The sequence below is a fragment of the Esox lucius genome, chromosome 1, assembly GCF_011004845.1.
Source record: "Esox lucius isolate fEsoLuc1 chromosome 1, fEsoLuc1.pri, whole genome shotgun sequence".
Taxonomy (NCBI): Eukaryota; Metazoa; Chordata; class Actinopteri; order Esociformes; family Esocidae; genus Esox; species Esox lucius.
In genome coordinates this window covers 24,975,821-24,991,094 of record NC_047569.1, presented here as the reverse complement: position 1 = coordinate 24,991,094, position 15,274 = coordinate 24,975,821, and the positions used below count along the sequence as shown (strand labels likewise).

The following is a 15,274-nucleotide window of genomic DNA, read 5'->3' as shown; positions in this document are numbered from 1 at the left end:
ATAATTGAAAAAGGAATGAGAGTGAGATAGAGAAAGAGAGGGAGTGTGATGGACAAACAGGACAAATTTATGGGCATTGCAATTTATTAAAATAAAAAAGACCCAATTGAAAAAAAGAGCCTTATAGTACCCTTTTAGCATAAACAGTGACTGTATTCATGACAGCATTATAGTACATACGAAATGTGATTGATGACTTTGGGACTGGTGACATTATTAAACGTATCAAAGTCATTAACATTTTAGGAAGCTGACAGTAATACCTCAGCAACACAGTATAGCCTCTCCTATCCTACATGAAGAAATGAATCAGCTACCTTATATGTTGACACATGTATTTAAAACACTCTAACCTTAAACTAACCTTGAATGTAACCCTAAAAACACTAACCCTAAATCCAATCTTTATTGCATTTGTAACCCTAAACCTATCTTTACATTTAAGACAAAAAAAATGCCTTTTTCAAAATGGGGACATTTTAATATAATTAATATAATGTTCTTGGTTCAACCACAGTTTGTGGAATTGGTTCCCCCTAAAGCCAGTTCACGCACACATATTCACACACAATACTTCCTTAATTAATGCTGTGTCTGTGCAATCAAAAACAGCCTACATGGAGAACTCACAGTATTATGGGTTATGAAAGCCTTCACAAACTCTATGAGGAACAATTTATCCTAATAACATGGAGAGCAATTATGCATCCTACGCCGGCCACATACTGCCTCAGCTGCACTCAGACAAATGGATTGGTAGATTAGTTTTGCACTTGACTGGTTTTGTCTGGCAGTATAGACAGCCCACCGTGTCATATCCTGCCGACAACTCAGGTTTCTCCATTTGGATACAGCAAGAGCCATTTGGTGTGCAACAGATTACACATATCCACAAACACACACACACACACACACACACACACATATTCTTACTGTATTGAATGGGAGCAGCAGGAATCCTAGCGGTTAGAGCATCCACAGTAACAGAAAGGTTGCCTGTTGCTGTAAATGAGAATGTGTTTGCAGTCAATGTACTGGTGAATACCAGAGTTATTAAAACTTTTTTTGCAGGGAATTTCTGTCAAATTCACTTGAATGGATAAGTGTACCCTACCACACTGCCCTATCACACACTATTTACCACACACAGATTTCCCTTCTACAGAATACAAGAACAAATTGACCGACAAAGCCCTCAAGCAGACATCACCAAACAAGAAAGAGAGAGGTTGTGTTTGCGGCAGTGTGTGTGTGTGTGTGTGTGTATGTGCGCGTCCAACCTTGGTGTTGGCCAGCCTCTCTCTGGGATCCATCTGCGTAACCATGGAGATTGAGTGATCGCCATCTTTGTGTGTTAATCTGGTTTTCCCTGCATGGGGCAACAGCACAAAAAGGCGGGCATAGACCACTGTCAGAAGGATGCCTCCGAGAATAAACAAGATTGGGACCATTGTCAAAAGAATGCCTTTGACAGGGAAAGAGACAGGGACCACTATCAAAAAGATGCCTTTGAGAGGGAACGAGAAAGGGACCCCTATCAGAAAGATGCCTTTGAGAGGTAATGAGACAGGGGCCATTGTAGGGAGGATGCCTTTGAGAAGGAACGAGACAGGGGCCATTGTAGGAAGTAAGCCTTTGCAAGAGAACGAGACGGGCCATTGTAGGAAGAAAGCCTTTGAGAGGGAACGAGACAGGGACCACTGTCAGAAGCATGCTTCTGAAAGGCTAGTGACTCTTTATGTCACTGAGAAGTCTCTTCCAAACATGCACATATAAACCCGCCCACACAAGCATGCCCACACGCAAACTCATAGACACCATAAACATTTGCATACCAAAGCAAATCTTGCAACACATTTGGTTTATTTAGATACAACTATGTTTATAAACACTGTGACTTTACGACAATTAGTTTTGTGTGTGTGATGGAGAGGATCAGTTACTGTGGGCAGGCGTGAGACAATGACCAGTTCAACAGAGGCTTGTCATTCCACCACAGTTTAAGAGTTAAAGGGTAGTTAGTCCAAAATAATGTTTTCTCACACACAAACCTTCTGTTCTTTGGCAGTGATGTCATTGAGGTGAGCATGAACTTTAACCTCAGCAAGCTATGTGAAAATAGGTTGCTTCGCATAGCTTTTTAAAATCACTGCTAGTTTACACTTATGTATACTATTGCTATATTTATTGCTATATTTTTGCTTTATATACAGCTCCGGAAAAAATTAAGAGACCACTGCACCTTTTTCTTTCCAAAAAAGTTGAAAAGGAAAGTTTTGAGTGAGGAACAGAAGGGTTAAAATTAAGAGACCACTGCAAATTAAGGCAGAAGGAAAATGAAGACTCATTTGGAGTGATTTCACTTCACGGAACAGTAATGAGGCAAAAAGTGATACGCACAAAAAGTCTGTACCATACTGTGGCAATACCAGACGCCTGCTAAAACACTAGAAAATCAGCAACATAAAATAACATGAGTTACAAGGGATCAGAAATACCCCTTTAATGTTCAACAGCACTTTATTAGTATCGGTATTGGTATTTGGATACTAGCCTTGGTATTACTTGTTATTGGATAAAACAGAAAGTCAATGGTATCGCCCATCCCTAGTGTCTGTGTGTGTGTGTCTGTGTGTGTGTATGTGTGTGTTTGTGTCAGAGGGGGAGTTGCCTGTGGATCAAGTTTGGGGAGTAATGGATTTATAAAACATGCAGTAACTGTAATCAGTTACGCCACCAGCAAACAAAATGGAATCAGATTATAGATATTTGCCAAAAATATTGATGATTACTTGTCTGATAACTTTTAAATTCTGAATGGTTGAGTGGGTGAAATAATTATGCATTTTCAATGTGGGTTTTAATATAAACCTAAGGTATTCCAGTAAAAAAAACTGCTTCAGACGTTGCACACCATACTGTATGTTGTGTTGAACATCGATCAGCATTGGCATACCAATGCAGCATGCATATCCATGTTAGTGGCTGCGAAGTGCTAGTTGCAATTTCTATATTTTTGTGCTGGTAAAAAAAAGCATGCCTACATTTTAATTAACCTATCCATGAAAAATGCCATTTGGTGATGTTCTACGAATTCATCTTTGTCAGAAGAGTAGGTCTATCTCCTCCCCCTGCTTCAGTTCTTGACTTATCTTCCTCTCAGCCTTCTCTCAGCTATCTCATTTCTCACTTCTCTGGACTGAATGTATTAGTGTCCGAATGTTCAGGCTGTCTCACGTTGTATCTAATCAAGGTGGATTGGCATGCCAGTGGTGCCTGCTTGGCTTGGCAGACAGGTTTGGCATCCGCTGTAAACCCTGCCAGTTCCCCCGTTCACACACCCAGACAAGCAGACAGCTTCAGAGACATTTGAATACAAAAGAAACAACGAAGTGAGTGGCAAATGGGAAGTCAAGTCATTTGGAAAGACAAATTCTGGAGTAGTGTGGCAATGGCATGAAGAAAATATGTTGTTTGTTATTGTACATCATCCTGACCTTGTTTACTCAATGTGTGTTTATGTCTGCTTGTGTTTCTAACTAATAAAAATTATGCCAAACTGTGGTTAAATTAGAAGATGATGACTATTGGGGACCTTTTTCATGTCTCCATTTTGAAAAAGGCAATATTTTAGCTTAGGTGTTAGGTTTAGGGCATACATTGGGGTTAGGGTTAGAATCACAGTAAGTATTAGGTTTAGGCATTAGTGCAAGGTTAAGTTTAGGCTTAAATGTTAGGTTATTGCGGTTAAGCTTTGGGTTAGAGTAAAGGCCTGGATTCGGGTTCATATTATAAATGCTGAATTGGAACAAAGTGTCTGCAATATGGTACAGATTATTATTATATTCTATATTCTTCAACTTCAGAACATGTAGAGAAGAATGACAGGTAGAAAGGGGGAGGATGAAGAATACGTGGAGGAAGAGGAAGATTGTGTGGATTTATGTGTCTGGGACCAGAGGGAATGTTGGAGACAAAAAAAGACTGCAGAACTGGACATTCGATCAAAAACTAATAAGAGATTTAGGGGAAAGAAGAGGCAAAGAGAGATGACCAAATGCTGAGAACAGAAGCATCAGGACAACAGGGTGAACACTGAGAAGTGAAGGAGTCTGACAGAGGATGTATGTTTAGCGGTCCTGCTGCTCCAATCAGAACAGAAGACCGCAGCGGGAGGAGCACCGAGGTGGCCACAGCACTGCCTGAGCAATCCGTCATCCACTACCATCACAGGAAGGACCCCTTGGGCATGAGAAGCTGAGAGGTGGCCAACAACTGCCTGACAGATGAATCATTCCATCCCCTGGGAGAGATGACTCAGAACAGGAGACTGGGTGAGGTGGCCAAGACGCCGCCTGACAGATGCCGGGGCACACCGAGAGAGGTGGCCAAAACACTGCCCGACCCATCATCACTCATCTTTAAGCCACAGGAGAGAATATGCACACACGCATACACACATATTCTCAGAGAGCCATATGCTTCTGGGCCCCTGTAGGCCACCAGGTCCCTGGGATATACAATTATATGCATCATTTCTCTACCCATACAAACAGTTGCGGTTGCGCAGAATGTTTGGTGTGTGTGTGTGTGTGCTTAAAGGATGGCTTGCTGCTGTGTCAGGAGTGCACTGTGATTTTCCAATGTTACGAACATATTTAAATGACTCTGATTTGCATATGACGTGTACAAATTTAAATGGGTGTGATGGCCTATCTATCCTCAGTTGCCAAAGGGAGCATCTGTTTCCTCTCTTCTCCCCCTTTACTCCATATCTCACTGTCTCCCCTCTATTCACAGAGAGCTGGGCCCTCTTCAAAACCCTGTCGTATTCCCCTCCCACTGCCAGCCCCTTTAAAGTGTGTAATGCTGAATCTTTATCCTTTTTCAAATCCTACGTTCCAGGGAGGGGAATTCCCTCATGCTTTTATCCTTTCTTTTTGAATAGAGGAAATGGATGGAAAGAGAGAAGGATTACAGCTCAATAACATCATGGCATTATGACTCCCTGTTCCCCACCCACACACAGATTAACTGAGGGAAAGGAACCTGCTTTAGCATTGTAACCTGATAATACTCTCATCGTATAAAAAGGCTTTTAGGAGCAATAAATAGTAATATGTGAGAAGAACCCTATTCAGCGAAGGGGTAAATGAAAACCATGCATCATGATGACCAAATGTTATCACTGGACAGCTGCTCTTTTAACAATCCTCGAGTCAATTTTTTTTGATAACTTTCCCAAAGGAAGTTCTGTTTACGTGTGGTTTAGAATTGCTGTTACTAGGGCTTGATTGATCAGTGACGGACTGGCCATCTGGAACACCGGGACCGGCCCAGGGGAGTGGGGTGCCGGCCCACTGCCACTGCCAGGGGCGGAGTTTAGCTTTCTCTCCCATGGGTGCAAACCTTTTTACTTAAGTTATTGTTATCAATATTGTTCAATAACCCCGTTTACATAAAATCTGGCCTGGGTTGTGTGGGTGGTACTGTATTGCCGGAGGAGGTCTGAGTTCAAAAGGTCCAGGGCCACTTTCATTCCCAGTCCGTCCCTGTGATGGATCCAGTCTGAACATCGGAAGGTTCATCATTATGTGACATCCTACCTAGGGAGTAATTAAATCATATGGAACAATGACAAAACTATCCAAGGAAAGTCGGCGCCCTGGGAAGGCACGCACGTGTATGGCCTGTCTGTTTGTAGTAAAGGAACAGGAGTGACATACGACTGACTTTTCTATCAAAAACCATAAATGGAAGTCTCCAGGGGTGGATATAGAGAGAGAGAGAGAGAGGGTATTATAGAGTGAGAAAGACAGAGAGTTAGCAAGCGAGGGGAGATGCAAGGAGTCTCCCCTGTGGAAACAGACCTGCCTTGACAGACAGTAGTGAGAGAGAACATGAAAGAAGGAGGAGAGGAGGCGAAAGCCGGGGCGACGCTCTACCAGCAATGCTGAGCCCAGTGATTTATGGGCTATTTACAGATAGCAGGGCCATCTACACCATCCCTCACCCAGGCCAAGAACTGAATAACAGAGAAGAGGGCCGAGGAGAGTAAGGGGGGGGGGGGGGGGTACAGGTTAAGAAAAAACTATTGGGAGAAGCTGGAGAGGAGATGAGCGGAATGAATAAATGGGACCTGGACAGATGAAGAAGAGAAGAGGGGATGAAGGCACGACAGAGTGGTAGGCGGGGTTGGGGGGGGGTGGGCGCAGGACTTTGATCTGGACCAACGATCATTGGTATTCAGCATGGACACCGGCACAATGTTTTCCTCCCCCCCTCTCCCCCATTCCCCTCACCCGTTGTGTCTCATTAGCGCTCCACTTCACAGCGAACACGTGCACTCTTCATTCACACTCTGAAGATCCACAGCTCAAAGCCCCTCACAGGTTCTAACTCCCTGCAGTTGAGCCGCCGAGACAATGCGTCTTAAAATGACTGTTACTATGCGTGTACACGCAAACCTGGCCCTTTAACAGAGTCAGATTCAGGAGACACCAAAAACGATGACCCTCCACCGTCGCAGCCCAGGCTTTCACCGTGGTGGCAAACCCATTAACAGTTATGTGAGTGTAGGCAGCGAGATTCTTACCTGCATAATGATCCAGAATCAGTAGCACGACCAAACGGAATGACCTAACATTTGATCATTAAGATTAACGACTCGTGTTGGACTAACACGTTGTCTGTCACCAACTGGCCCTGGTATGACTGCATTCGCTGGGCTGGGGACAGTGGTTGACCCAGTGACCCACAGATTAAGGCAGTCATGTTTTTACGCTGTGGTTGTCTCATTTACTCTCACTGTGGCCCAGACTTGCAGACTCAGGCAGAACTCATAAGACCCCATCTGACCTAAACTACAGGCCAAGACCTCTCCTTTCACCCACCCCCCTCTAACCTCTCCAGCCCCCCTCTCTTCCGCTCCAGGCCTCTTACTCAGTGAGCAGGATTTCCTCTTCATGCTCTCGTGGTTAACTTCCAAGTCCAGCCCCATCTCCTGACAGCCCTCCCTTTGTTCTCTAAACAGCCTAACACTAACGCGACATAACGACAGGCCAACCTACCTATCTTACGCCTGGATGAGGAAGTCCAATAGGAAACAGACGCCCAATAGGAAACAGACGCCCAGTGAGTTGTACAAGTATAAGCCCAAACTAGAGTGCCTTTTCTTGACTTTTTCTGGTTTTCAATAAACTGGTTAAACAGACATACCAGACACCCAACACACAGACCAGACATCCAACACACAGACTCACAAACAGGACAACCAAAACACAGACACAAACCATCAGATAACCACAAAAACAAAAAAAACACAAAATAACTAAAATACAGACAAACAGACACACGGTACATGCGCCCATGGTAACCATGCTTCTGAAGGACACTGATTAAAGCAGCTTAAATGCATGGATTAACTCAGAGTAATCTAGGCACAGACTCAAAGTCTAGAGAGAGCGAGGGGAGAAAGATGGAGAAAGAAGAAGGGAGTGAGAGAGGACTACCTGTAGAGACAGAGAGGACAACCTGAAGGGACAGAGCAGGCTACCTGTAGAAACAGAGAAGACTACCCGTAGAGACAGAGAGGACTGCTTGTAGAGACAGAGGGGACTACCTGTAAGGACAAAGGGGACTACCTGTATGGACAGAGGGGACTACCTGTAGAGACAGAGAGGACAACCTGTAAGGACAGAGGGGACTACCTGTATGGACAGAGGGGACTACCTGTAGAGACAGAGGGGACTACCTGTAGAGACAGAGGGGACTACCTGTAGAGACAGAGGGGACTGCCTATAGAGACACTGAGGACTACCTGTAGAGACACTGAGGACTGCCTGTAGAAACAGAGGGGACTACCTGTAGAGACAGAGGGGACTGCCTGTAGAAACAGAGGGGACTACCTGTAGAGACAGAGGGGACTGCCTATAGAAACTCTGAGGACTGCCTGTAGAGACAGAGGGGACTGCCTATAGAGACACTGAGGACTGCCTGTAGAGACACTGAGGACTGCCTGTAGAGACACTGAGGACAGCCTGTAGAGACAATGAGGACAGCCTGTAGAGTCACTGAGGACAGCCTGTAGAGACACTGAGGACAGCCTGTAGAGATACGCTGTGTACATTGCAGCAACTGGCAGGAAAGGAATGAATTTAAACTCAACTTTGTGTAACATTATACAACATCATTTACTGCACTGAAACATAGGGACTGAAAAGGGGGAAAGCTTACTAAATGCATCAATTAGCTGTCTTTCCGCTCAACCTAGTGACTAACATTGAGCCACACAGGAATTTAGGGAGAAACATTTATTTCCATGGTTAGTGTGTGAGTGGACGAACGAGGAATCATGGAGGAGTGGGGTGTAGTACCAGCAGTTTTCTGTCTCAGGCTGTCAAATAAAGTGAGCCAGGAGAGCATCTGAGTGTGTGTGTGTGTGGATGTGTCTGTATGGATGACAGGCTGGACACCTACCAACTGCACTGTACAGAATGTGCCAACTCACCTCTGATGTGACACCTGCTGGCCACAAGCAGGAGCAAAGATAATGTACAGTACATCTGGTAGGTGTGTTACTCAACTACTGAATAATGTGTGCGTGAGTAGATGGGCAGAGCAGTCCAAAAGGCACATAAGGGAACATCTACTGTACTGTAAAGGTGTATGTTTGTGGTATTTGTGATACTCATGTAAGAATATTTGTGTGTACATGCTATTGATATTTGACCACAGGCAGAGGCTTGGCGGTCTGGTGAGTGAGTATTTATCAGTGTTGTTTTATGTGACACTGTGTCTTCTGACAACAGCATGTAAAACAACCCATTCATCTGACTACATCTCTTTAATTCATCTGTATATTCCTCTCGTTTGGACTGACCTCATCCAACCCTGTTCATGTATTTTTATACATTGAAGTCATTTAGCAGGGTACACAGAGCATACGTTTTCATACTAACTGTCCAGCGCAAATCCAGTCCACCACCCTCAGTTCATCCACCCCGTTTACCCATCAACTCCCCTTCTCCATCACCCCGTTCTCCTCCCCCTTTCCCAACATACTCTCCCTTTACCGATCATCTGGCCTATGTCCCCTCTTCCCAGAGTGTGTGTATTGTTCTCCATGCTGCTGGGTAATCTGCAGGCGGCAGACAGGCCTGTTTACTCAGACACAGGGTCTTAACTGGGGATAATCCTCCAGCGCTACATACACCCATAAAGGAGAATACACAGCTGTACAGAGAGCCACACTGAAACATACAGGGGTATATAGAGACATACACTGGCCTGTGTGTTCACCCGAAAGAACAATCGCACGGTGTGTCTGTGGCGCAGCAGAACACTCTTTCAAATGTCAAGGCTGAGGGCTGAAATGCTGTATAGGCAAGGAAGGAGTGGAAGACATGATGCATTGAATAACGAATAGATATTATCAAATGAAAGAAAAAAATAAGTGGTAAAATGAAGGGAGGAAAAAGGAAAGTGAGTGGAGTGATGAATACAGTCACTTTCCATAAGGATAAGAAACTTGTTTTGGTCTTAACCTGATGGGTTCGGTAACAAATCAGGCCTAGGTCAAAAGACCAAGGCCCTCAGAAGAAAGAATATTGATGCCCAAGAGTCTGGGAGGGGTTACAAAGCCATATCAAGCAATTAGAAGTTAATCATCCCACTGTCCAGTGGATCATCTACAAATGGAAAAATGTCCAGACCACTGGGGATCTACACTGGACAGCTTGTCCCACCAACCGTAGAGTATGAAGGCGGTTACAGTAGGTTTTGGGGCTGCTTGGCTGTCACCAGAAGCGGACTGAGTGGTAAGGATAGTTCTTGACTAAGTACTGCCCAGTAGCTCTTTCACAGAGAACAGGCTTTTAGACTTGGGACAGACAGACAAATTGGCTCCCAAACAGAAAAAAACCCAAGAAGAGGCATATCTGGAAACAATCATTCATGCTCACCCATGGTCTTTGTCATCAGTCTGTCCCTCTCTCCTGCCTCCACTAATTTTTGTTCATACGTTTCTTCCTCTCTCCTCTCCACTCCTTTGTGATCATCAGTCTATCCCTCGTTCCTTTCCTTTGCCTCTCTTTTGCTTTCTGTTCTTGGAGGGTGGTTTAATTAGTCTTTCGTCTCACCTTCATTAGTTGAGGTGGACAATGATGATAGAGGGGTAGATTGTGTGTGCATACACACACACACACACACATTGTCCATTATAGCGCACATTTTCCATTATAATTCCCACTCCATGTTGTTGCTGTGTAAAAGTGTGTCAGGGGTTTGCAGAGAGGGGTTTGTCATTACACATCAAAGAGCTCTCCCACAGAAGCATTTCTTTTTGTGTTCCTGTGGGGAGACCCATCATCCATTTTGACCTCAGAGTAACTGAGCTCATAGCTTATTGGAAACCTGCTGCTCATGTGCATATACTGTATGTACAACATGTCATGACTGTAGCTCAAACAGGGGTGTGAATATGCCCTCTCCGTAGACTTGGGACCGTAATTATCTGTGCCATTATGGAACCCGTTTCAGCACCGGGAACACGATTGAGTGCAATATATTCCTAGTTGTTTTTCGTATTATTCCTTGACTGTGTGATGATGACCCAGTTGTGATCCAGGAGTTAGAATTCCCCACCAGTTGACTACATTAAAACGGTGCATGTCTTTCCGATGACGTCCATGGAAGAAGGCCTTTCCTCCCAGTAATGTCCTTTGACCACGCCAATAGCTTGTTCAAATTTAGCCCTTCAGTTGTTTTACTGAAGAAAACACCCCTTTTCTCTCCAATAGAAGTTGAGCTGAGAGGCAGACAGACAACTTTTCTTCCTGGTTTTCTTAGGACAGTGCAATGAAACCCTCAGTATGGACTCCTAAATCACGCAACAATGGTGTGCTAGAACACACTCTCTCCTGTAGGGCGGGACTGGCATCTGTGACAGGGTCCCCGGGAACTTAACCTGTAGTCCATGAACAGCAATCCAATTCACTTGTGTGTGCGCGTTTTTATCAGCACATGAGATGTAATGATTATCCCAAAAGACTCTCTGATTGGAGAACTGAGATGTGTGTGAGTCATCAGTCAATGTATTTGAGATTGTGTGTGCATGGAAGCATCTCTTTCCCTTATAATTTCATTTCACTTTTGATGCGTGTGTGTGTGTTTTCATCTTTTACTAACATTTGCTAATGTCCACATTTCACTGATCCCCCACAATGAAAAAAGCTATTTCCAATTTAGGGGTTAGGTTGGGAAAAACCTAAAACCAGGGCTGCAGTAAGTGGCAGGAGTTAGTGGTTATTATTAAGAGTAGGTTTTAGAGGGTAATTTTTTTTTGTGTGCGTGTGTTTGTGTGCATATTTGTGTATGTATATAATGGTGTGCATGTGTGTGTGCGTAAAAGAGAGAGAAAGAGAGCACAACCCCCCATTATGGATTTGAGGAGTGTGAACTGATGTGTGTGTGTTTGACAGTAGGGAGAGTGTGTTTCTTCTTGAGAGATGGCGGCCTGGCCAACACCTCATGGGAGAGGGTCCCAGCCCAGTTAGAAATGATCAATAGAGCCAAACATCACTGAAAACACACCCAGCAGCACAACATGGGGGATTCAGATAGGAACGGCTCTTTATAGAGATAAACGGATGTACTCTCCACAAAAAGCAATTCTATACTTCTGTTCCAGCCGGGATTTAGCACAATTACCATAGTCAAAATTCATGACATTTTATTTCACCACTACCTAGTTAACACTTAAAAAATTCCAATTGCATATTGCTGAAATAGCGACTGGAATTTGTTTACTCCCAATTAAATTTTGCCACAGAACATAGCTTCTGTTTCCCAGGGATGTCGTCACAGAATCTTGAATGTTGTGAATCTGCCTATGCAAGCTATTCATCTATTAATTTGCCACAGATTACAGTCATAAAGTTGTCTGTAAATATAAAACATACTGGTGGAGTCGTCAGTTGTGGTTGACTTGTCACATAAATAAAGAAATGGTTTGAGCTACAAATTCATAAGCATGCCTATTCGAATTGGGAGAGTCTCTGGAACCTTTGTTTATGTTTTGTTCTGCTGAATGACGTCCATAAGCCTTTCTATCAACAAACAAGGAAAGCTTGTAGAAGGGAAAATCATCTTCCATAGGTTCACTTAAAAATAAATTCATGAAAATAACTGAAAATATATAATATTATATACACAGCTCCGGAAAGAATTAAGAGACCACTGCACCTTTTTTGTTCCCTTCCAAAAAAGTCGAAAAGGAAGGTTTTGAATGAGGAACAGAAGGGTTAAAATGAATAGACCACTGCAAATTGAACGCTTCTGTTCCTCACTCAAAACTTTCCATTTCAACTTTTTTCCGGAGCTGTATAATATGTTTTATCTAACTAACCTAACTAAATTCTCTGAATTTGTGATTTAATATTTTGGCATGTATATTTTGTATTTCAGTAGCACTTAATTCAGCTTTAGATAAATAAGACTTGAGCACCTTAGAACACAGCTGATGTCAGGAAATGGACTCCAGTCATGTCACAGTAGGACAGCCTTCTCAACCCCCCAAACATAAGGGTGCTTTGACCAGCCAATCAGGCCTCTCTGGGCAATTAGGCAATTACCACATTTTAATTGGATGTGATTATGGTGCTCCTGACAAGGAGTTGAAAAAAAATAGGAGAGACTAATTGAGGCTTCAGAGAATTAATCTAATGGAGACCGGAGTAATGCTAGAATGAGATGAAGCACACTTCAACTCCGATCATCAAAGAGACCAGCAAAATGCTTTGCCTGCATGGGAAACTTGCCTGGCTACCCAAACGTCTTGCTCCAACCAAAAAGCTCTATGATACTGACGGAAGTTTGTTTCTTCTCAGCAGAGTCTGAGTACCTCGCTTGCAAAATTACAATTTAAAAAAATATCTTATCCAAGAAACTGTCTAAGAATCCATTGGGCCAGAGCCAGAACATAGAACACATGGGTAAAGCCACATTTTGAAAAGTTGCCACTGGATACTCTGACAGATAAAAGATGATTCAATGCCTTTTGACTGTATTGTAGAACACATACTTTGGCTCCTTTTAGATATCATAGGCTACTTGAAGTCTTGAGATATTAAGATGACAGGACCTATTCCACTGTGTAATGTATTGTCTTTAGAGAGATCTCACTGTTCAATGACAGCCACAGGAGCTGGTTTCTGAAAGAACAGGTGTCTGCATTGTCAAATGATGTAGGCTACATCTTCAGTTTCCCAATTATTAGACAACAGGTGACCAGTATGGACAGAAGAATTGACCTGTTCGTAACCCTACACAAAATTACATTTCCAAATGAAACTTTATTTAATCCGAACCTTTTCATGTTACGGAGGAGGGAGAATGCTATCACACTCCACTTCAGTAACAGTCTGACAGCTCTGTGAACTCTGCTGCCACGGAGATAGGAGGAAACACAGGAAAGGGTTTCGCTGTAAAGCTCATAAACACGACGAGAGAGGGAGAGATGTCGGAGTTAAACATCCATCACTCAGAAAAAAGAAGCGGGAGATAGCTTTCTGATGAGTTCAGACGGATCCGTTCCAGCATGTCTTTGGGCAAAGGGTAAATGATGGGTGAAGGTCAAAAGGTCAAACATTCATTGACATCTCAGCTTTGTGGGATGCACTGCAGTGGTCATGTTTCTGCCAATGCTGTGGTTTTAAGCCCAGAAAGGAATAAACAAACAGCACATTTTCTTTCAGTTATCAGACTGTACATTCATTTACACATAGAGAAATACATCAAACAATTTCCTGCTGATTTAATCAAATACAAGCAAAGAAATTAAATTGTAGCCAGCCAAATTGTACAGGGCCTTCAACAACTTTCTCACTCCTACTACTGAAGAAAGAGAAAGAAAGTAACTATTGAATGAAGAAAAACAAAAGTTATAGGAAAAAGAGTATGCCTATAGAAAAAGAATACATGGCAAATCTAGAACAGTGTTTCTCAAATAAAAGGGCCCTGGCATATCCCTGATGAAAAGTTCCATTGAATTCCATATAATTGCAGTTCCAAAAGTGCCAATATATGCTATTTGGCGGTTATTAAATGCAGAGTGATCTCCATTTCACCCACACAAATTTGACTCTAGCTTTTGTTAGATATGCTAAAAGGTAGGACTCTCATAAACATGCATGTGTGATCTGTTTACCTCTATGATGCTCACAAGCGGTATAAGACAAGTTAAAAATGGAAGGTGGCAAAATTGCAATTCAATGCAATGCATGTCTTCTTTAGTAAAATCAATTATTACTTGATAACGTTCCTTGATGTTTTAATGAACTTCCGTATACAGTGCCTTGTCTATACATGGCTGTCAGTAGAATTGATATACCTAACTCCTCTGTTTTAGAACCTTTTTTATCACAAATTAAAGATATTGTTACGGCAGTAGAATTGATAGTAAACATTTGGATCTAAAAAAAGTGATGATTAATATTTTCTTTTAAACAAGTGGTCCCCAGAGGATGAATATAATAATTTGTAATTCCCTGGCATAAAAAAAGTTAGATAAAACTGAACTATTGGATATTTTCATCTAGAGTAAATTTGGCGTGACTGAATGGACATTGAACTGCAGCATGTCATAGGTTCTACAGTTTGAGTGCTGAGCAGGCACTGGTTGTCCAGCCTACTATTTTTCAAGAAACCCTCCAGACAGCAGAAAGGGGATCATGTTGCAGTAGACAGATAAAAATGCACACAGTACAAGCATCATTTCGACATAGCATTTGCAATGAGATCATTGTTTTCAGTCATATTCTAACAACTCATTTTATAAAAATTTCTATTAGCCTGTGGCAGCTCTGTTGAAGTACTTTGTGTTATTTTCCTCTTATTTTATTTTCTGATATCTCCACACTATGAGGTTGAAATAACATTCTGAAATGATATAGTATAAATTATAGAACTGGTCTATTTGATTAAATTTCAATAGGCAAAGGCAGTTGAGGTAAAAAAAAAAAAGGACCCTCAAAAAAGGTTGTTTTCATGAAATAATCACACAATGTAACAGACAGTGATTTTCAAATACAATTACAAAGACTGCATAAATGCTTTAGATTAATTACTATAACTCTAAACTAACCCTAACGGCTTTCTGATTCCACCCACATTCACTTAGCCATCTCAATGAAAAAAAAGTTTACAAAAATTACACTAACTCCTAACCCTAAACCTAATGCTTTTGTGTAGACTTCTGGTTCCCACATGTAAAAGC

The 15,274-nt window shown here is 42.5% G+C and overlaps 1 protein-coding gene across 2 annotated transcripts in view; it reads right to left on the bottom strand.

The window, feature by feature from the left end:
* schip1 (schwannomin interacting protein 1) overlaps positions 1–15,274 on the bottom strand; it is a 263,453-nt gene that overhangs the window by 68,792 nt on the left and 179,387 nt on the right. The window contains exon 1 of one of the 2 annotated variants that reach the window (XM_034292491.1): positions 1,281–1,328. The exons of the other annotated variant lie outside the window; for it this stretch is intronic. Coding sequence (XP_034148382.1) covers positions 1,281–1,325 — 45 coding nt within the window. The 5' untranslated portion in view covers positions 1,326–1,328. Of the gene's footprint in view, positions 1–1,280; positions 1,329–15,274 lie in introns of those variants that run through there. 2 annotated transcript variants of the gene reach the window in all.